The following is a 21,531-nucleotide window of genomic DNA, read 5'->3' as shown; positions in this document are numbered from 1 at the left end:
TCTTTTTTTTTACCAATCTTTTTATCACTGTCTTGCCATATTGCAAAGAGTGCCTGTACATAATGCAGGGTCATGCTACAGATGCCAGTCCAAATTTGTACTTCATTCTATTGCTTCTTGACACAGATATCGCCCAGCTGAAACAGGAAGTGAATGCCCTTGAAGAATTCAGCCGTCAGCTGTTTTTGGAAGCAGTGGACATGCATAACATGCAGGTGAATATCTTAGCCCATGTGACATTTGGAACAACTTTATCAAGAGGCTATGTTGAGCAAGAGGAGCAAAACTCTGATGTTTCCATATCTTTGTAGGAACGTATTCAGTGGTCCCATACATTCAAGGGGAAATACTTCAATTTCATTGGCTATTTCTTCTCCTTGTATTGCATGTGGAAGATATTTATTGTAAGTATGCCATTCTTCATGGACAAGCCAATTTTGCAGTTGGGTGATTTCACTGAGGGAAGGTAAAACGGGCAGGAACACTTTGTTACAATTAACATGAACAAGACTTTCGTGCAGAGCCTGCACTTCATCAGGTTAAAGAGTAGCCATACAACAGGGCGTATATATACCAGTAGAAAGGGAGGGAGGAAGGGAAATAGAAAAGCAAAAACACAATCGAAGACACTTATCTTGCCGAAGGAGTTGAAAAAACAATTAGTAAAATAAGTAAAAAGTGAAGCAGACCGGACAAGACCAAAAACCACAACCCACGGAAAGTTCACAGCGCGGACAGCTGAAAAACGCAAAGCAACCCTTCCGATGCTCCCTCTACTCGGGAGTTTCGAGGAAGGCTCAAGGTCGCTCTGCAGTCCCCAGCCGGCCGCGCTGCCAGACCCTCCCTGGCCTGCAGACATATCCACCCCCAGCGTCGACACTTCCTGGATAACGGGATTACAAGCTTGAAGCATAATTAAAAGTTGAACAACTATACCAACGTATACCTATGTTTAACCCACATGGCTGAAGGGAGCAAAATATAGAGATCAGGTAGGATTCGCAGTTTTGCAGGTGCCCAGATAGAAAAATCGCAAAGTCGCCTCATTTGCAAAAAATTCACTTTTTTCGGCGCGTAACTGCTTTTCTGCAAATACCAGAGGGCTAGCATGGGTGACATCGTTCTGTTCGTCTTTAAACACTCTGTCCATTCCTCTAAAAGAGATTGTTGGAAAACCTCGCGCATACTTCCTGACGCGCATTTAGTAACGGATGGTAAGGCAAAAACGTGCAACTTTCGGTAGCGTATTTTCCATATTCGCCCACTCGTGACGTGGTTCATATTCATCACACATGTTGCTCATGACAAGCTCGCATAGTGTAGCGAAAAAAATGTTACTTCAGAAATGGCCGAGGTTCCGTTGCGGACACTCCAAAGTAACCACATCACAGCAACATGTATGGCGCGGAGTCGAAGCCACAGTAGCGCTTTATGGCGCCATAATTTGACGAAGGTCCCACACAAAGTGAGAAATAAGAAGCTGCGCATTTCCTGCAGGATGGATGAGATCATGTGTCATAAAGCAGTGAGACATAATTCGCTTTCCGAGTACAGTTGAACCTCTATATAACGAATTTGTAAATGACGGCTCTTTGTTTCGTTAAATAGAGATATTCGTTAAATGGAACACGCCAAGTGAAACAAAGATGACTGCCACCACTACCTGCGACACGCGCACCGCTAAACGCCATTTGTCATAAAACCGGTATCAAGCCAAGAAGGGCACAAAATATCAAGCTTTATTCACCACATAATGCTAGGTACCGTATTTGCACGATTCTAACGCGCCCCCGATTGTAACGCGCAAGTGAATTTAGCACGGAAAAATCGCCAAAAAAGTTTAGTTGCCGATTCTAAAGCGCGGGTATGAAACAGCACGCCAAACACGTTTTTATAACTTGACTAGGACAATGCATTTAATGACTAGTTCAGCAGACTCCATCTTCATTCGGCTTCACTGTCCGAATGTTCCTTGTCGCTTTCGATCGACCACAGGTAATCATCCTCGCTGCCGTCCAGGGAGTTAGAAATTCCGCACTTCTTGAACGAATGTACCACCATCGACTGTGGGAGAGCTTTCCAGGCGCCACGCACCCAATCAACAAGTTCTCCAAGTGTTGCTCTCTTCAGCCGTCCCGCCGGCGTCAGTGCATGTTCGTCGGAAACAAGCCAGTCATTGTAGGCAGCGCGCACATGGTCCTTGATTGGCTTGTTTAAGCACACATCAAGCGGCTGTAGTTGAGAAGTCATCCCACCAGGAATGATTACCAGATCGGTGTTGCACGCCGCCAGCTTCTCCTTCACACGCTCACTGATGTGGCACCGAAAAGAGTCTAAAACCAGCATCGCGCGAACACCGAGCTCTGCGCCAGGCCTCTTTCTCCAGACGCAGTCTATCCAGTCCACCATCAAGTCATTATCCATCCACCCTTTCGGGTGCACACGGACTTCTACGTCCTTAGGGAAAGTCACGTCGGTTGGTATAGTTTTTCTTTTGAAGATCATGAACGGCTTCAACTTCTGCCCGTCCGCCGTGCAGCAGAGCATCGCCGTCACTCTGTTCTTCTCGTTGCCGGAAGAAAGTATCCGCACCTGCTTGCAACCCGTCGAATCTACACTGTAATTCGATGGCATATCGAAAAATATGGGAGTTTGATCGGCGTTTCCGATTTGCCCTAACATGTAGTCATTCGCCTTCCGAAGCCTAATCACGAACTGCTGGAACGCGATCAGTTTCTCTTCGTAGGCTTCCGGAAGCTTCTGACAGATGCTTGTCCTCCTCCTCAAGGAAAATCCCTTCCTCTTCATAAATTTCGTGATCCAGCTCCTGCTGGCCCTGAATTCTGATGAAGGGATCTTGTGTATCCTTGCAAGTTGCAGTGCCTTTACCTTGATGATATCTGTTGAAACTGGCAGCTGGCGCAGCCTCAATTCCTTGACATATTCTGCCAGTGAATCCTCCAGGGCGGGAAAACGTCCAGACTGTGGTCCGTTGAATCCTTTCCTCGATGCTTTACAGGAGAAGATGTTTTCTTTCTGCTTTCGCCACTCGCGCACACATGTTTCCGGGACGCCGAAAACACGCGCCGCCGCCCGGTTTCCATCTTGCTCAGCTGACAGTATTACCTTCCGCTTGAACGAGGCTTCATAATGGCGTCTTCGTTGCATCGTGTAGGTCATAAAAGGTCGTAATCCAATAATACCACGTGCGAAACAGCTCCAGACCCTACAGAGCGAACGGGGAACGGGGCGTCTGTTATAAAGGCATGGTGCGTGTCACGTGCGTCGCCACGTGACTCGCGATGCCCATGCGATCGGCCGCCTCATACCGAGTTGCATGTTTTTCTCATCACGCGCCTCCGATTGTAACGCGCACGCGGTTTTGAGCACCAATTTCCCCGAAAAAAAGTGCGCGTTAGAATCGTGCAAATACGGTAATACGCAATTTGTGCACAATATCGCTCTGAGTGTTCATAACTTTCGTAACTACGGATGACCTCTACTGCTTTCTCCTGCGCACTCACGTATCGACGTTTCTTGGTTGGTTCACTTGCACTCATGACGTCCGCAAAGAACGAGAGTACACCGCCATTGAATACCGAAAAGAATGAGAAACATGTACATATCACGTAGACGTCTGCGCTGATGGAACTTTGAACAGCGGCGGCATCATGTCCATTTTACCACCGTCAGCGTCAGTGGCGCGAACAAAAACAAGTAAAAGAACCACAACCTACTGTCATCGGCATCAACAGAAGCCAATTAGACTTCATGAGAGGCCAGCAATGCGCGTTTTGGTGTCCGAAAACAGTTGTGTAGAGGCACTCGCGCTGGTTTTGAAACGGCGTCAGCACACTGAAAATTACCGTCAGCAGCGACGCACATGTCTACTGGCTCGTGCCTACAGCACGTGACTACTGAAGTAACCAACGAAAACTTGCATGAGGACAGCTGAGAGGAGAAGGTTTCTCCTTCTCTTCTTCGTGGTGAAGGAGAAAGACATGTGCAGAAGGCTTTCGTCGCCCAGAGACTTCGTTAAATAGAGGTGACCACACAAATGTACAGTTAAACCTCTATGTAACGAAGTCTGTAAACATATCGCAGAACTTCGCTACATGGATAACTTTGTTATAGAGAACATTAGCAAAATTTTGGTGGTCATCACTGGAATTTAGTTGCCTGAAAGCCACGGGCATATAACGCACGAAAACCAAGATTACGGGACAGGAAAAAGCTATTTATTTGGCATGGAAATAGTCCGTTACTTGATTTTGCACAGTCTTGAAAAACGTCGGTGTAACACACTGTTCATAGCTTGCCAACGCTGCCAAAGCTCCCTCCTGATCCTGGTTCGATGCCGCGTATCGTCTCAACCAAGCATGTTTGCAAAGATGACAGCCTGGCGTTGCACGATAATGCCGGTGAGTGGAACACGCGACGACAACATTTCCATAATTTGCATCTTGGTGTCTACCAACAACGATTTTCGCTTCAACACGTTTGCCATGGTGTTGACTTCGCCAGACAGGATGCAACTGGCAACAAGCGACAACCATCGAGGGGTAGCAGAGGAGGAAACTCCTCCCTCTCATTCGTCGAACGCCGGTTGTGTCGGTCACCGAATCCACGACGTCCTCCTCTCCCTCTCTCTCCTTTGTACTGGCGCCTGGCATCTCAAACGCAAGGAGTGACCTGGATATGATGCACCCCGGACACCCTGAATTCCAGAAAGTTCGGCAGTCACACTATTTCCGAGAATCGAAGCAGGGTTCTGCGCGCATGGAACTTCGTAACATAGAGAACGTGGACAAAATCACTTCGCTGTACGGAAAACCCAAATACATGGGCATCAATGGGACAGATGTAAAAGAATTCGAAAAAGTTTGCTAAATAGAGAAATTCGCTGCATGGAGAGTTCGCTATACGGAGGTTTAACTGTATTTCATTAAATCGAGCGCAAAAATACATTGGCGTTTATGGGGACGCGTACGTGCAATGGAAATTCTTCGTTAAATAGTGGATTTCGTTAAATCGACGTTCGTTATTGAGAGGTTCAACTGTAGTTATTTTAGAGGCGATCGACAGAAGTGGAGAAAGCGCCTCTTTCTGTCACTCCTGTCGTCTTCATGACACTTTGTCTAAGCAGAACACAGTCTACTCCTGCTGTGTGTGTGAACACAAAAATCTCAGTGCTCCTTTGTAAGGGCGTACAATGAACAGAGCTCGTAGCGCAAACCGTATGACTGTGCGTTCTGTGCGGACTATGGTGGTAAGCACTGCAGTGGTAAGGACTACAGAGCAAAAGCTACCTAGTAGCAAAATAGGTGTTTACTGCAACGGGACACGGGAAGAGTGGATGCCATGGTGTCGATGGCGTAGTTAAGCACAATGCTACACTGTACAACCTGAGATGTACGTCAAGATAGACGTAAGATAAGATAAGAAATGCGAAGCTACTCAATATTCAGATGCTTCATCTGCCGGCGCAAGGCATTGCAAAATATCGTACAACCAAAAAACACGAGAATGGGAACACTTCCAGTGCGTTCCTGGAATACAGTCCTCACATCTGTGGGGAAAGCAGGATGAACAGGTAATGGCGTTTGTGAAGTGTACACGGCAAAAACTTTGAAGAATGCATGGGGGGAAGCAGCCTTTCACTGTTAGACTTTGTCCCCTTTTCTTTTTGTCATCATTTAAGGACCAAAAGGTGCTTTCAATTCATGTTTTGCGCATACGCCAACGTTCATGCCGACCTATGGAGCGTAACTCCTGTCTGCGTAGATTGATATTAGAACTTCGTTTTGTAATAAACCTTATAAACCAGCACTTGACTATCTCAATGTAATATGAATCCATGAAGGGATTATGAACCACATCACGAGTGGGCGAATATAGAAAATACCCAACCGAAGTGACGCGTTTTTGCCTTACCACACCTCACTAAACGCACGTTAAGAAGTACGTCCGAGGTTTTCCAACAATCCCTTTTATATGAATGGAAATAGCATTTAAAGACGAACAGAACGATGTCACCCATGTTAACCCTCTGTTATTTGCAGAAAAGCAGTTACGTGCCGAAAAAGTGAAATTGTTCACAAATGAGGCGACTTTGCGATTTTTTATCTGCACACCTGCAAAACCTAGAACCTCGAAGGTAGAGAAGACAGTACAGCAGCACATGGGCAATAAGCGTGGAAAAAGTTAACTGCATGGCCTTAATGGCTACGAAGATATGCTATTTCCTCCGCCAATGTACTTCCTAAGCACTAGGCTTCCATATACAGTCAACCCTCGATTTATGATACCTTCAGTTTATGAATTCTCTCGTTTTATGAACACGAGCACGAGGAACCAAACTTTTTATTTGAGGCTTGTTTGTATCTGTCCTTCTATGTTGTTCCAGCCTCAGAGCATCAGTTTCTCCCTAATTGTAAGTTTGGGTGTCTGCACTGTATTTGCATTGTCCATTGTTTGCATGGTGCCTACCTGGTCAACTGGGTACTGTCAGGGAACTTTGATGCGACTGGAAAAGTCAGGGAATTTGAAGGCTAAAGTTTGATAAAATAAAAACGCGGATATCCGTCACAACAACAACACAAATATATCGAAAAAGTTCGGTCCCCCAAAAATCGTCCGTATCGAGTAGTCCGCAATAACGGGGTCCGTAATAATGAGGCACAACTATATTGCCTTAAACATGTTAAATACGAAGAAAGATGTGTCAACAAAGTCTTATGGTCCTGGTGTCTATGAGTTGCCGATGAACAAATGAACCTCGCATGCATCTCCACAATGGTGACTGCAGTCCGGCCGTGCCAGTGATTGCAAACAGTGCCGCTCTCTAGATGTGCCTGATGTCTGTGATCTGATACTCAATGTGAGTGTAATGTTTTTGCACTTTTCCTATCATTTTCAGTGCACCATTAACATTGTGTTTGATCGTGTTGGCAAAGTTGACCCTGTCACTCGAGGAATGGAGATAGCGGTCCACTACATGGGTTTTGATGTCGATGTAAGTGTCCAGAGAATCCGTGTCTGTGTTGCAACTATCTCTTCTCATACCATTCTACCTTCAGGTGAAGTTCTGGTCTCAACACATTTCCTTTATCCTTGTTGGCATAATTGTCATAACTTCCATTCGTGGCCTCTTGATTACATTGACCAAGGTAAGTCCTTGAAGCTCTGGATACATTATCACTTTGTCACGGGGTTCCTTTAACAGATGTGTATCACTTCTAGTTTTTCTATGCTATTTCAAGCAGCAAATCTTCAAACATAATTGTCCTAGTTCTGGCTCAAATTATGGTGAGTATTTGATGTTTTTCTAACACATTGCACAGTTAAAAAGGCACCAGCACGATATACTGTATAACAATTTGCATTCAACGGACTGAACTTTTGCAATCAGAACATTTAACCTCAATAGGGAGTTTTAGAATAGTGGGCTCAGGAGCTTTGCATGCATGAGAAACAGTGTTATTGCCACTGTGCATGCCCAGAACGTAAATTCAACTTTTTCCTTTTGCGTGCGCTCACTATTGATTGGAAATTGCGTGGCCACGCAAAGCTTGCTTTGCAACTCTGCGTTGCTCTCTCGACCGACGAGAAACTACGTGAGCATTTTGAACATGGCAGGAATACTCTGCTGTCTGCTGAAGGTTCCCAAATAATTCACACGAAAACCGCGAGTTGTCGATAGCATATATTTTTATCAGCAACAACAAAGTATGCTTAGAAAAAATGATTCCTCTGTGTTGTTGATGTTCCATTCTTTTTTAAGTTTTCACTTCTAGCCGTAATGGCACTCCGAGCGACGGAGGCAAGCCAGCAGCTTTACATCACGGAAACTCTATTCTATAAGCACTGTGCGGATAGACTCGTCGCGTCCAATACCGCGTTTACGTTTTGTGTTTGTGTTTCCAACAAACGCTATTCTAAAACTCCCTGATCTTTTCTGGGCCTGCTGTAGTATTTTTAGTTGAATACATTATGTCGAGCAGCTCTGCCACTGATAAAAAATGAACATTATTATTATTATTGCATTGCATAACATTATTATTACAATGTTGCTTGGTACTGCAGGGCATGTACTTTGTATCATCAGTGCTCTTAATCAGGATGAACATGCCTGCTGAATACAGGTAAGCTCAGCTTTCGCCTTGAATTCTTCTCTCGCAAACTTGCATAGTGTATGTGCCCCCCCCCCCCCTCTCCCAATACATGAATGATACTTTAAATAGTGCAACTAGAGTAAAGATTTGAAAGTAGGGCTCTCAAGGACAGTGTCTTAGTGGTGCAGTACAGGTGGACCAATGTGTCAAATCAGGGGTAAAATTGGATTTCATCATGTTTGTTTAACCCTAAACTATACAAGGCTGTGTGAACCGGTGTGATGCATTTTTGGTTGGTCAGGTTGGGGAGAGAACATGTGAGCCTGTCGGCACCGTTTGTGGTGGTGATAGCACATAAAATTCTGTTTGTAAAAAATGTGTGAATACGTATTGGTTTGCTCACTAACGTTTTTCCCTTTCATGACAGGTCATATATAGTGCCAAGGAAATATTAGAAACCATCTATTTATTGTGTGGTCGATAACAGTCGATATTCAGTGCATTAGTGTTCAGTTTGTGTAAAGGGTCAGGATGACAAAAGTGGCCAATTACCGGGAACGCCTTGATAGTCTGCAGGAAGGAACATCACAGAAAAGAGACACTGATACACAGAGCTTGGTAGTTTGGCGCATGATAATTCACAATCACAATAATCTGCGGTACAAACAAGTTCAGTCGCACAACATACTCATGCGAAGGCCGATGATGGCGGCACATTATGGTGCGATGCCATAATGAGAGGCGAAACATGCATGCATGTGTACAATAAATGTCATTGTCTGAAATGAACCGCAAAAGATCAAATGACGGTAGATAAAAAAAAAGATCAAATGCATCAAACGTAGTACTTGTTGAAAGCAAATTTCTGAAACAATCCACATACTCACTCACTTGGTAGTCAAGCTGATAAGGCTGATATATATGATCTTAAGAGCAGGTAAGTTCTCTAACACTCGCATGGAAATTTGACTGAAGAAGTAACTTTCCTCAGAGTACAAGTTACTCAAAAAAAGTAATTATATTACAGTTAGAAATAACATTTTAGAAAGTAGTTGATGCAGTAACTATAGTTACACAAAAAGTAATTACTTACAGGAACTCAATTACTTGCAATCAGTTACTTTACAGCTCTGGTGGTGACGCTTCTTCTGATCCCGCCGATCTCCTCACGAGTACCTGTGTTCGTGCAGGCACGGACCATCAAGTCGGTCCACGTCGTGAGGTCGTTCTCGATATGTAGGACAATTCATAGTGACAGGCGACAGAATTTCACTCCGGAACACATTGAAATTATGATTGTTTTCTACAGAGATGACGTGTGCGCTGTGCTTGTAGTACAATTCCAAAATAAAGATTTCCATGCAGTTTTGAGAACTCCAGAATCTCAATACTATTTTTCTTCTTATTTCCCTCTCTGGCTGGCTGTGCGGTGCAACAGAAAAATGACTTCAGAAGTTATAATACAAGCATATTATTTATGAGCCGCAATTGTCACAAAAGCGCACACGATAGAGTATTAAAGTAACCAACGCTGACGGCATCGCTCGTAGTGCAATATTGATCGTGCTTATTACGAGAAAATTCATGCCTTTTTGGGCCACTTTTGGTGCCGCCTTTTTAGGCACCTAACACGCGTTTCTTTAGTGCCTTAAAATCTGCTCTCTAGTAATGACTTCAGCGGTGGTGTTTTTCCTCCTCCTCCTCCTCCACGTTTCAACCTGCACAGCAAGTTGAGCGGGAAAGTGTGCACCAATGTTTGGGTGCTTTTTTGTTTTTTGTTTTCAAAGAAAAATATTGCATTCAGATAAATTTTTTTCTGTTTAGTTGTGAAGTCAAGTCACATCCATTCATAATGTGTTAGAAACAGAAAATCTTTTAGATGGCTTTCTGGGCTCCTTTAAATACCATGCAGCATCTTAAAAAGCTGCATACCTCAGCGGGGGCCGAGGAAACAAGCTGTTGAGATCTGGCCCTCCAATGAAACTTTTCAAAACACAAGTACTACAGGATGCATTGTGGAACTAACGAGAGCATCCTTGACACACTGAACTGATGCTGCAGCCTGTTCAATAAAATTCGATAGCAAGTTAGGTAAACATGCTATGCATCATGAACACTCAAAACTTGATTTCATGATGCATTGAATTATCTATTTGCTACATCTATGTCTATAATTATAATTTCTTTTTACCAGGTCCATCATAACAGAAGTCTTGGGAGAACTTCAGTTCAACTTCTATCATCGCTGGTTTGATGTGATCTTCCTTGTGAGTGCCCTGTCAAGCATTGGTTTCTTGTACTTGGCACACAAGCAAGCCCCGGAGCGAGACACCATGTAGATAGCCGTACACTTCTGTGACATTGACTCCTAGCACAAGACATCTTCTCTACCCAGCAGATGTTGAAAGAAACGATGCAGTATTGTACTTGTCTTTGGAATACTGAAAGCAGGTCTAAGTGTGGGAAGCACTTGCCTGCCAGCTTTGCCTCACAGGTGCTCTTCTTTTTATTTCTAGGTGCAAAACATGGCCTGAACATGTGAAAGCTTTTTCCTTCTTTCATGAATGTTCTACTTGTTAAGATCGCCTAGGTTCTCAACTCTCTTCTAGTGAATTCAGCTGGTCGTTGTTGTGCAGAAAAAAGTTGCACTGGCTCGAGTGTGCATGTTGCATGGCCGCTTCAATCCAACGTGTGTCGCGTTTCATTGGTCCTTCCGTTCACTCTTCGTTCATTTTTAGGCTGAACCCACATGGACACATTACACTGTGCTGCATGAAAACGACCAGCTGAATTCGCTATTATAGGGAGGCAAAACTTTGTTTCGGCATCTGCAGTCATCAGCGATGAACCAGGGCAAATACAGGATCTTGAAATCCTTGGTTACCCCTGATTTTTTAAAATTATTTTCATGTGCATTTGAAACCACTTGAATGCAGACTCACAACTTGTGTTCCTTGAAAATGCAGGCAGGGCTAGTTAGGTTAACCGAAATTAACGCTCTTGGGGTCTGTTGTGATGAGAGGAATCCTGTTTGCCATTTTTGGTTTCGCACACACGAAGGCTTGCACCTCGTCGTTCACTTCAACTTTCAACATGTCTCGTGTTGTGGACTTGGGTCTAAGGAAATGCTGGGCGGAAAGTGCAAGTGGCAAGCTACCTGGCTAGGGCATAATTACATAAGCAATGTTTCTGATGGGTCGGACAAGACACAAGTAGTGATCTCCACTGAGCAAGGTGCGTGAAAAAACCAGATGATGATCAGCGTCGCCACAATGGGGAATTTGGCATTGAAAAGTCATCTTTGGTGCTCGAAGCACATACTATCCCTAGCAGCTGAAGCTCATGTCTGCAGGGAACATAACGTTGGGAATGCATGGACATCGGCGTAAAAACGCATGTAGGTTCCTCTAGTCTCTAACCCTTGGAGCGGCCTCTAGGAAGCATTACCTATTTTAGAAGCTGAGACTTTCTGGACAATAAAGGTTAGCATCCTCCCACTTCTCCTACAGTTCCTCTGTAAATGTTGCACATGTTCTTCAACAAATATTCTCGTTTTGTGAAATTACCAGGAGCGAAATCACCTGTGGCGAGAAAAAATATGCACACGTTCCGTGTCATGGTCTGAGGCCATTTTTTACTTGCCAAGTTCAAGACATGGTGAAGTAATGGAACACATTGTGCTGCTATGTAGTTGATGAAACAATGAATACATACCTCAAGGAAAAGCAATTGGGTGTCCATGTCAAGCTTTGTCAGGGGTTCCATCATTAAAAACTCAACGGATGATTCAAATAATCTTTGAACCTTCCTTGAATTTTGCCTTTTGGAGTGTTTGAAAAACCTTGAATTTAGGGTCAATTTTCCTATACAAACTCTGCTGTGACACTTCAACATCACTACACACTTCAACCTAGGTGCCTTTACCTATGTGCTGAACGGCTTTTATGTCTAGGTGCATGTTGAAGCACATTAATACATTTGATGAAGTAAATAATGAAAGTTTCAATGGAGTTTCCATGAACCTGAGCATGCTCAGGTTGTTCTGTGTACACCATGTGCGTGTGCATGCACCGAACAGATGCATATCCATTGACAGACGCATAAAGCTGGGAACACATGATAATGTGTTGCGAGAAGTAAACATTTCTATACATAATACTGTTCTGTGAGATGTCTTCTTCAATCTGGACGTCTATGTCTGTGTGGATACAACCAGAGAGTCGAACCGAAAATGTGGTCGGTTCGGGTTAGTCCATAAGGGTCCAGTTCCGGTTCAGCTCCGGAAGGCAACTATAGAGGTTCAAACCGGTTAATTCTAAATGGTTTGGTTAATGAACCGGTTCAATAATATGAACTTGCCTCCATCGTAATGTCGTTGCAGGTGAAATTAGCCACAGTATGTATACTGCACTTCAACATTTTTGTTTGTATGCGTATTTAATTTTGTATGGCAGACGGGGACAGGAACAACAACGACAACATCTAGATACTGAAGACGAGATAGGGTGTTTCACCGCGGAGGTGCGGCGCCCTAAACCAAGACGCACACACATATACATTGGACGATGATGACGTGGGCGATTCACTGCCCAATAGATTGCAGTGCTCATGGCAGATTTTTGGGATGGTTTAACATGGAGGATGAGGAACGTGCACTATTAAATGAGACGTTCTCCTCCTTTTCGATAAAACCGCTAAAAACCCCAGGGCAAGGTGAAAACCGAAAAAAGGATTGGTGACACAGCACTGACAGATTTGGGTGGTTTAGCAGTTTTATCTAAACGTTCGACCCAAACAGCCTGGTTTTTAACGGTTTTTAGTCTTCCTCCTACCACGATCAGAGAGAGACAAGAGAATTTCATATGAGAAGTTGAGAACAGGAGCCACACCATTATTTGACACTTTGCATACACAGGGTGTCCCAGAAAACGTGTCATTGAATTATAATAAAAAAAACTACGCCACCTAGAATCATGCGGTCAAGAGCATTTGTATTTATTAGGTTTTTGCCACCTCCTAATGTGAATGTCATGTACTCCAAGTTTAATTATGTAAATATTTGCGAACTCAACTCGGAAATTTGCAAAGTAAAGGTCACTTTTTTACACCACCAATATGAAGAGCGTGCCGAATTCACTCAAATTCATGATAATTTACAGTGATATTCACGAGCTATCCCATCAGAAAAAATAGCCGAATATGATGCTTTGCGGAGCACCGGACCATAGCGCGCGATGACTTTTTGAGCGCAATCGCTCTCAGTGCGACGAAAGGAGGTTCCGAAGCCAGCCCACAGAGTGATAGTCGAAAAAGTAACAGTTCCTAAAATTGGGAGAGGGAAACCATTATCCCAGTGAAAGTCTCACGTGATAAGCCGTGCCTGTTTTATCTCTTTCTGCGATGTCGGGAGGGCTGGGTTTCCAACCTCCTTTCGTCGGGCTGACAAAGATTGCGCTGAAAAATTCATCGTGCGCTATTCTGTGCGACCTCCGTAGAGCATGATGTTCGGCTATTTTTTCCGATGGGATAGCTCCTGAATATCCCTGTCAATTATGATTAATTTGACTAAATTAGACACGCTCTTCACATTGGTGGGGTAAAAAAGTGACCTTTACTAGGCAAATTTCCGACTTAAGCTCGCAAAAATTTACATAATTAAATTTACGTTACAGGACATTCACATGAGGAGGTGGCAAAAACCCAGTAAGAACAAATGCCATTGACCGCATGACTCTAGGTGGTGTAGTTTTTTTATTATAATTCAATGACACGTTTTCTGGGACACCCTGTACAGTAGAACCCTTATATAGTGAACGTGGATATAGTGAAGATATGGTTGTAGTGAAGTGAACTTACGGTCCCAATCTGTTGAAACCCCTCCCACAACTACTGATGTAGTGAAGATAGTGGTATTGTTAAGTTTTTTAGTGGCCTCACCACCTTCACTACAAAGAACTTCAACGTACCTTAATTGTAAGTGGCTCATTACACCCGGGAGTTCTTGAAGGTCAAGGATTCTGCCGAGAAGTGCACCCTGTCATGTGGTACTGGCGACAACTACGCTTACAATAGGCCTTTTAACATAACATAACTTTTAAGAGCACTGAGCGTTTCAAAACGGACAGCTCCAGGGCCAGATCGCACCACGTACTCTATGCTGCAGCATTTAACACCATCATCGCTAGAAACTCTTCTATGCTTCTTTAAAGGAGGCGATCATCATTCCACTACTAAAACCAGGGAAAAGTCCTTCCAGTCCAAGCAGTTACAGGCCTATTGCCCTTACCAGTTGCTTAGGAAAAACTTTTGAACGTATGGTGAACTGCAGGCTTATGTACTAGTACCTTGAAGGAAATGAATGCCTAGACCGATATCAGTGTGGCTATAGAACTGCATGCTCAACAACGGACCAGCTTTTACGTTTGGAGACTTTTATTAGGGAGGCCTTTGTCAGACGGCAGCATTGTGTATCCATCTTTTTAGACCTCGAAAAGGCGTACGATATCGCCTGGCGGTATGGCATCCTTCGTGACCTACACTCTTTTGGGATACGTGGTCGGCTCTTCCGTTGCGTTGCAAACTCTTCTTCAGGGGAGAACATTTAGAGTGCAGCTGGGAACTGTACAGTCCCGCCTGTTCACACAAGAGAATGGAGTCCCACAGGGGTCTGTTCTAAGCGTAACACTCTTTATTGTAAAGATGAACTCTGTCGTCCACGCAATTCCACCGTCTGTCACGCGTACTCCTTATACATGTATGTGGATGACATTCAAATATCCTGTTCTTCCACAAGCGTTTCTATGTGTGAGAGACAGCTCCAGCTCACCATAAACAAACTTTCAGACTAGTCCACGAAAAACGGTTTCAAGTTTTCCCTTGGGAAAACTGTTTGTGTTCCATTCTCAAGAGTGAGGGGGTGTGTTTCTTGAGCCCACACTCAGAATGAATGGCCAGGATATTACTGTCATGCGTGAACACAAATTCCTTGGTACCATCTTTGATCAAAAGCTCAATTTCGTGTCTCACATAAAAAATCTCAGAGTCAAGTCAATGAAGGCCTAAAATATACTCAAGATCTTGTCGCACAGGTCTTGGGGTGCAGACCGTGAAGTCCTGCGTCGTATTTATATTTCCGTCATTCGCTCAAAGCTTGACTACGGGTCTTTGGTTTATGGCTCTGCACGGAGGTCTGCTCTGGCGGTTTTAGACCCAGTTCACCACCAGGGTCTCCGTTTGGTGTTGGGAGCTTTTCGAACATCTCCAGTTGAAAGCTTGTTTGCAGAGTGCAATGAATGGTCGCTGGAAAAACGGAGATTTTACTTTGCCTCTACATATGCAATGAAGGCGAGATCTTACCCACAGCACCCTGCCCTAGCCTGTGCCACAGAAACCCGTTTCCAGCAGCTGTTTTTGAACAGACCTTCTGTCATCCCTCCTTTTAATATGCGACTGTCCCTGGAAATGGAAGTTTACGGCTTCCCTGACCAGGGCAGGGTGACTCTGGTAGCAAGCGGTGGGAGGCTTCCCCCATGGCAACCACCACCAACACACAACACATCGTTATTAAAATATAAAAAGCAAGAAACTTCTACAGTTGTGCTCCAGCAGGAGTTCTTATCATTGAAGGACAGTTTTGGGGACCATGTCGCCCTTTACACGGATGGCTCTGAAACGGGCTCAAAGGTTTCATGTGCAATGGTCACAGGCACATCTGTTGTGTCTCGCCGTCTGCCAAACACTTTTTCCATTTTCAGTGCAGAGGTATATGCTGTGATCCTTGCTTTTAATCATGTGTTACACTCTCACACTGATACGTCAGTCGTGTACATTGGTTCCCTGAGCTGTCTACAAGCTCTGTGTAGCTTACGGAAACAAAAGAACCCGTTTGTGCAACAGTCCCAGCATTTATTCAGCCAAATTACAAACAAAGGTTTCTCTCTAACACTCTGCTGGGTGCCAAGTCACGTAGGTATACGCAGGGATTTCCCTACACCCCCCTCAGTGGGGGGTGTACACCCTTCCTGCATTTTTGCAAACCCCCCCCCCCCTGAAATTTCTCAGGTGACCCCACCCAGCTCGGCCACGAACACGTTCTGGTAGTGAGTCCGGCGCAGCGAATTACATCCTGTGCTGTCAAACTTGGGCTGTTGGACCACACTCTTAAAAATGAACTTCACCGCATAGCACGCTCCTAGCCAACCATCATCTAGAATGATATCGTCATGTGCCCTGATTTGTTGAAAACGGGAGGCGTACGCCTTTTTTGTGACACTTATGCTGTTCATAATTGTCACAGAAAAGGCGTACGCCTCCCGCATTCAACAAATCAGGGCAGATAACGGTATCATTCGAGATGATGGTTGGCTAGGAGCGTGCTATGCAGTGAAGTTCATTTTTAAGAGTGCACAGTCATGCAGATGATCGTACGATGCATTTGTCCAAAATCATTTAAAAGTGACTGTGCAATGCATATATTGCGCGTATGTACGAGCAAAAACGCGTGCGGGCGCGCAAACTCAATGTGGATCATCAAGAGCCATTTGCGCCCAACTCAACCAAGCGAGGTATTCTAACGTTTTCACCGTTGATTGCTAGGTGTTCGTTGACAAGATGGTAGTCTCTTAACTTTGTCGGTCGTGTGATTATGCATCTTAATGTTGAAATGCCGTTCACAATGAATCTCTATTCTAATGTACTGTGTTCTAAAGTAATGACATGTACAAATAAACCGGGAAAGCTGTGCAGATATGTCACCGTTGTGCCACGATTCTTTCCGTGTCTAAGAAAAATTCCGTAAGTGGAACCTTCAGCAAGTATGCCCCCCCTTGAAAGCTTGGCACCCCCCCCCCCCCCCCCCCCCCCCAGTAGTGAATTTCTGGGGAAATCACTGGGTATACGTGGCAACGAGCAAGCCGACAAGGCCGCTGTCGAGGCACTGTCCGGCGTCCTCGCATTTACAGAAGTGGCAGCTGAAGACTTGCGCTCAGTCATACGAAAGACGATTAATGAGAAATGGCAAAAACAATGGAACACACAGAACACTAATAAACTCCATCTAATCAAACATGACATAGGCAAGCCCACACATGCTTTCAGTAACCGGCTTCACGAAATTCTGTCAGCTCGGTTACGTATTGGCCACACCTACCTGACACACGGATTCCTTTACGGGAGGAGGATCCACCCCAGTGTGTGCCATGCAGGGAACCGCTTTCTGTTTTCCATATTGTGATAATGTGCCCACTGCACGAAGCTCACCGTCGCCGCCACTTTCCCGTCTTTTACAAGTATAACATTCCCTTCCATCCCGCACTTTTGCTGGGTGATGAGCCCCTGGTTACTTTTAATTGTGTATACAATTTTTTAAACGATGTTGGTTGCATCAAGTACCTTTAAACTAAATTTTAACTGAATGATTCCCCCTTTTTAAATAGATAACATTTTATCATTGTTTTGGCGCATAATAGCCCTAGTCGCTCATGCGCCAGAAAAACCTCACTCACTCACTCACTTAATTGTAAGTGAAAAGCGTAGGCCCTGCTTTTGTGGCAAATCGCAAGCATAACTTTGATAGAATGCGGTAACAACACCCATAACATGGAACTTTCAGCTATGTAGTGATTGGTCCTGAGTGTACAAAACGGTGATGCTCTGCTCATGAACCAGTCGGTAGCGAACACCACGACCATTTGCTCAAAATCAACATCACGATCATCTCTGAATTAACAGAGTGAGAAAGAGAGAACTATGAGAAAATGAGTAACCTGTGGAGTAATTGCAGCTTCTGGTTCCCCAGATTGCAATTTCTCCCCATTTAGGTCCCCTGGCCCTGAAATTTACTCCCCCAGGACATCAGATTGATTGATTATTGGGCGTTGGAGGATTACGTGTTTGTGGCCTGCCTCGTCTAGCCACCGGAGAAGACTCTGTGAAGACCTTGGAGAAGGCCTCGACATTGGAGAAGATGCTTGAGAAGACCTCGTCTAGACTCGGAGAAGATTGGAAGGCATAGGTGCTGTTGGCTCGGGGGTGGCCCTCGTCTGGCAAGATGGCGGACTGCGGGGCTCCGGTTCCGGACAGGACGTGGTTGCCATGGGGACGGCAGAAGACCTGAACCATAAGCGGTTCACACCGGGCCTGGAAAGGTTGACGGCAAGATGTGGACATGTCACACCAGAAGCTGACATTGTCCTGGAGATGTCGGACGCCTGTCCCTTCAGGGACACAACATAGCGGACACCTTGGTTCCGGTCCTCGGCATGGTGTGGTGGCCGCGACGACAGAAGAGGCAAAGGAAAGAATGGAGGAAGCTGGCCTGTACCTGGAGGTACCTGGCCTGTATCGCTCAGTGAAGCAGTCCCGAGGGTCTGGCTGCACGTGGGGACATGTTCGTGACGTCAGAGACCTGGATGGTGGCAGTGGACCCGGAACTGTATGAAAGTGCCTGTATGCTGTGTGTTGCCTGCCCCATGAGTTGTATACTATTAAACACTTTTTTTTTCTTTTTTTTTTGTGTGTGTGTATTGTGTGTACTATTCTAAAAAGAAAAATGCCGCTGATGTAGTCTGGTCCCTTTCCTTTGCTGTGGTTTCGCTAGCTCATCAATCCTATCTTTCCTTATTTCCTGTCTTCCTTCTGCTAACCCTATATAAGGATTCTGCATCTGTTCTTAGCTTTTTCTTTCCCTATGAGGCTCGGGCCTGCGATACCTTTGGTGGTGCGGGTCTGGGTCTCCCTTTTTCTTCTTCGCTTCTGTCTGAGAGTAATGACTGGCACGGAACCAGGAAGATGCACAAAAACTCCCATCGTCCACTCCAACACAACGAAAAACTCCCAAACAAGAATCGGCCGTGATAGAACCTATCCAAGGAAAATTTACAAAGGATATAATAGAAAACTTAAAGAAAACCCTCAAGGAGCAACTCAATGAACGAAGCACCACAACCCTAAAGACAACGAAAAGAGGCATAGTAATCCTGGAATCTCGCAAAATGGACAAGATGAGACATGTCCAAGCCATTTTCTAAGAAAATGAGGCACTTAAGAGGAAGGCCTCATACAGGATTGGCTCTAAACCTCAACCAGAGATACGCATAAGACGCATAAATAACAAAATCTCTGATGAGGAGATTGAACATGGCTTCATCTATTTGAATGAGCTTGAAGAACATGAGAAACATACCAGACTACGCCATATACGTAAGGAGAGAGATGGCTCCAAGAGAGCTATTTTCTCAGTACCCCTAGAGGAGTGGCAAGCTATCCTGTGACAAAGTAAACACAGGTTGGGAAAGCTGCCCAATTTATAAAAACCTAAATATAAAAAGGTGCAGCAAGCGCCTCACTTATGGACTCCCAACGAAGTTTTGTAGGGCAGCGAAGAAACTTTCTGCACTTCTGCCGAAAAACACCCACAACAGGAGTGTTGGCAAAAAGAGAAGAAATGCAAAGCATGTGCAGACAAAAAGGAAAGGGGTCACAAAGGTTGTGACACTAATCACGGCTTCTTTGACAGGAACTGTCCTACGTACAAGGAGGAACAGGAAAGAAAGAGCATGTGCCTCTTTCTACCAATAATTAGGTCATGGCTCTATCATGTCTACAAATAAATCTAGCAAAATCAAAAGCTGCATCGTTAACACTAATCAAATCTCTTATAGATTATCCTGCAAATATCATAGCTGCACAGGAACCCCACATACTTCAATCCGGTTTAGAAGACTACCACATTATCCGATGTCATGACAATGCAAAAACGGTTACCCTATAATCAAAACTTCGGAGTATGATAGCTTCCCTATATGGTACTTAAATCAGATTTAAACATTATAAATCTCAGAAATGAAACAAAACATTTAATCTTTATAAACATTTATGCATCACCTAGCAAAAATTTATATATGTCTTATATCAGATACAGGATACTATACAGTCATAACAGGTGATTTCAGTGCACAGCATCCTCTTTGGGGAGGCAAGACATTGGATTTCAGAGGGGAAGAAACTTTGGACTTTATCAATATGAACAACTTAGTATGCAAAAATGATATCACAAGTCCTTCAACTTTTGCTGGCCCAAGAAAGAGGCAGCTCCTGGATCGATTTGATATTAACCACCGCCAACACTGCCCACTGCTGAATCAGCTAGCGACCATAGATACATTGCTTTTCATCTCTTTGGAACCCAACCAAAATATGTTACTAAACTCAGAAAGAAAAGTAGAATACTAATGGAAGAAGTAATAAGCACAGACCCCAAGTTTCAATCAGTAATAGAAATTATAAAATGACTTTGAACGTTGATAAAGTTATATACACACTAAATAACAAAATAAAACGATGCTACCAGCATTGTAAGAAGGGTAAAAGTAACAAACAAGCCTCTACCTTGGTGGAACGCCATGCTAGAAACGTTAAGAAAGGACACTGGGAAATTAAGAAAATAGTGGCAAGAAGAAAAGCGTAACGCAAGAAATTATAAAAGCAAAAACTGAAAACATACAAAAAATATGTTCGCAGCTCAGCAAAAAGAATCTTTTTGTAAAATAATACAAAGTACGACTCAGAAAAACAGACAAAGACAGGTTAATAAATACCATAAAAGTGGGAAACGGTGACTACACAGAAAACCTAGAACAATCCCTAGAGGAACTCTATAAAGTAAATTTCCCCTCCAATGCACAGGTATATTCAGAATTACACTGAAATAAAGAATAATCTATAGGTGAAGATAATGCTGAATCTACTATACAGCAGATCAGAACGGCACTATATAATATAGTCACATACAGCCACGGGATTGGACAACATAAATTATCAAATAAAAAAAAAACACTCCAAACTTCACATGGCCAGTTCTTTATTTTGTTATTCAACGCTTGTCTTAGCCAGGGAAGATATCCAGTTGGTTGGAAAAAGGGAAAGATCAAGTGGATACTAAAAACATAAAGAATCAGACGTGATACCCCAAGAACACACTGTCATCCCAGGACTATCCTAAGGTTGTCAGATGGGGACAGGTATGGCATCCCTAGGATGTCAAAATCTGATCCTCAAAATGTCATAATACTGCCACTTTGGCATATGAGATGACGTCCCCGAGGCTGTCCCTCGCCCATCCTCAGGGACCAATTTAGGACAGTTTAAGTACACATGAAGGACAATGCTTTCCGTCAATTCTCTGCTTTGATTTGTTTTATGTATTTTGTGTTTTCTGGCACGCACATCCGCCAAGTGCTTACGCAAGTTGCACCAAATTGCAATGACACCAAAGTTATGGGAGCGTTTTTGTTGTTCCTGTTCGATACAGAATCTTCTGAAGGACACTAAGTCTGAGAAATCCTCATAAGAGTGGGACAAGCCTTAAGCTTGCCCACTCAGAAACCCACTCCGAAAGGTACTAGAATTCTCTTCCGAA

General features: G+C 44.1%; 1 protein-coding gene across 2 annotated transcripts in view; it reads left to right on the top strand.

Moving 5' to 3' along the window:
- LOC135385214 (Golgi pH regulator-like) overlaps window positions 1-10,605 on the top strand; it is a 38,978-nt gene extending 28,373 nt beyond the window's left edge. For both annotated transcript variants that reach the window (XM_064614413.1, XM_064614414.1), the window contains 7 exons: window positions 127-215; window positions 312-404; window positions 6,920-7,015; window positions 7,080-7,169; window positions 7,243-7,308; window positions 8,086-8,144; window positions 10,309-10,605. In XM_064614413.1, coding sequence (XP_064470483.1) covers window positions 127-215; window positions 312-404; window positions 6,920-7,015; window positions 7,080-7,169; window positions 7,243-7,308; window positions 8,086-8,144; window positions 10,309-10,453 — 638 coding nt within the window. In that variant the 3' untranslated portion in view covers window positions 10,454-10,605. The remainder of the gene's footprint in view (window positions 1-126; window positions 216-311; window positions 405-6,919; window positions 7,016-7,079; window positions 7,170-7,242; window positions 7,309-8,085; window positions 8,145-10,308) is intronic.
- Window positions 10,606-21,531: the final 10,926 nt, after the last annotated feature.

The sequence above is a fragment of the Ornithodoros turicata genome, chromosome 2 (assembly GCF_037126465.1).
Source record: "Ornithodoros turicata isolate Travis chromosome 2, ASM3712646v1, whole genome shotgun sequence".
Classification (NCBI taxonomy): Eukaryota; Metazoa; Arthropoda; class Arachnida; order Ixodida; family Argasidae; genus Ornithodoros; species Ornithodoros turicata.
The sequence above is the reverse complement of the archived record's forward strand: the minus strand, read 5'-3'. Positions and strand labels throughout refer to the sequence as shown.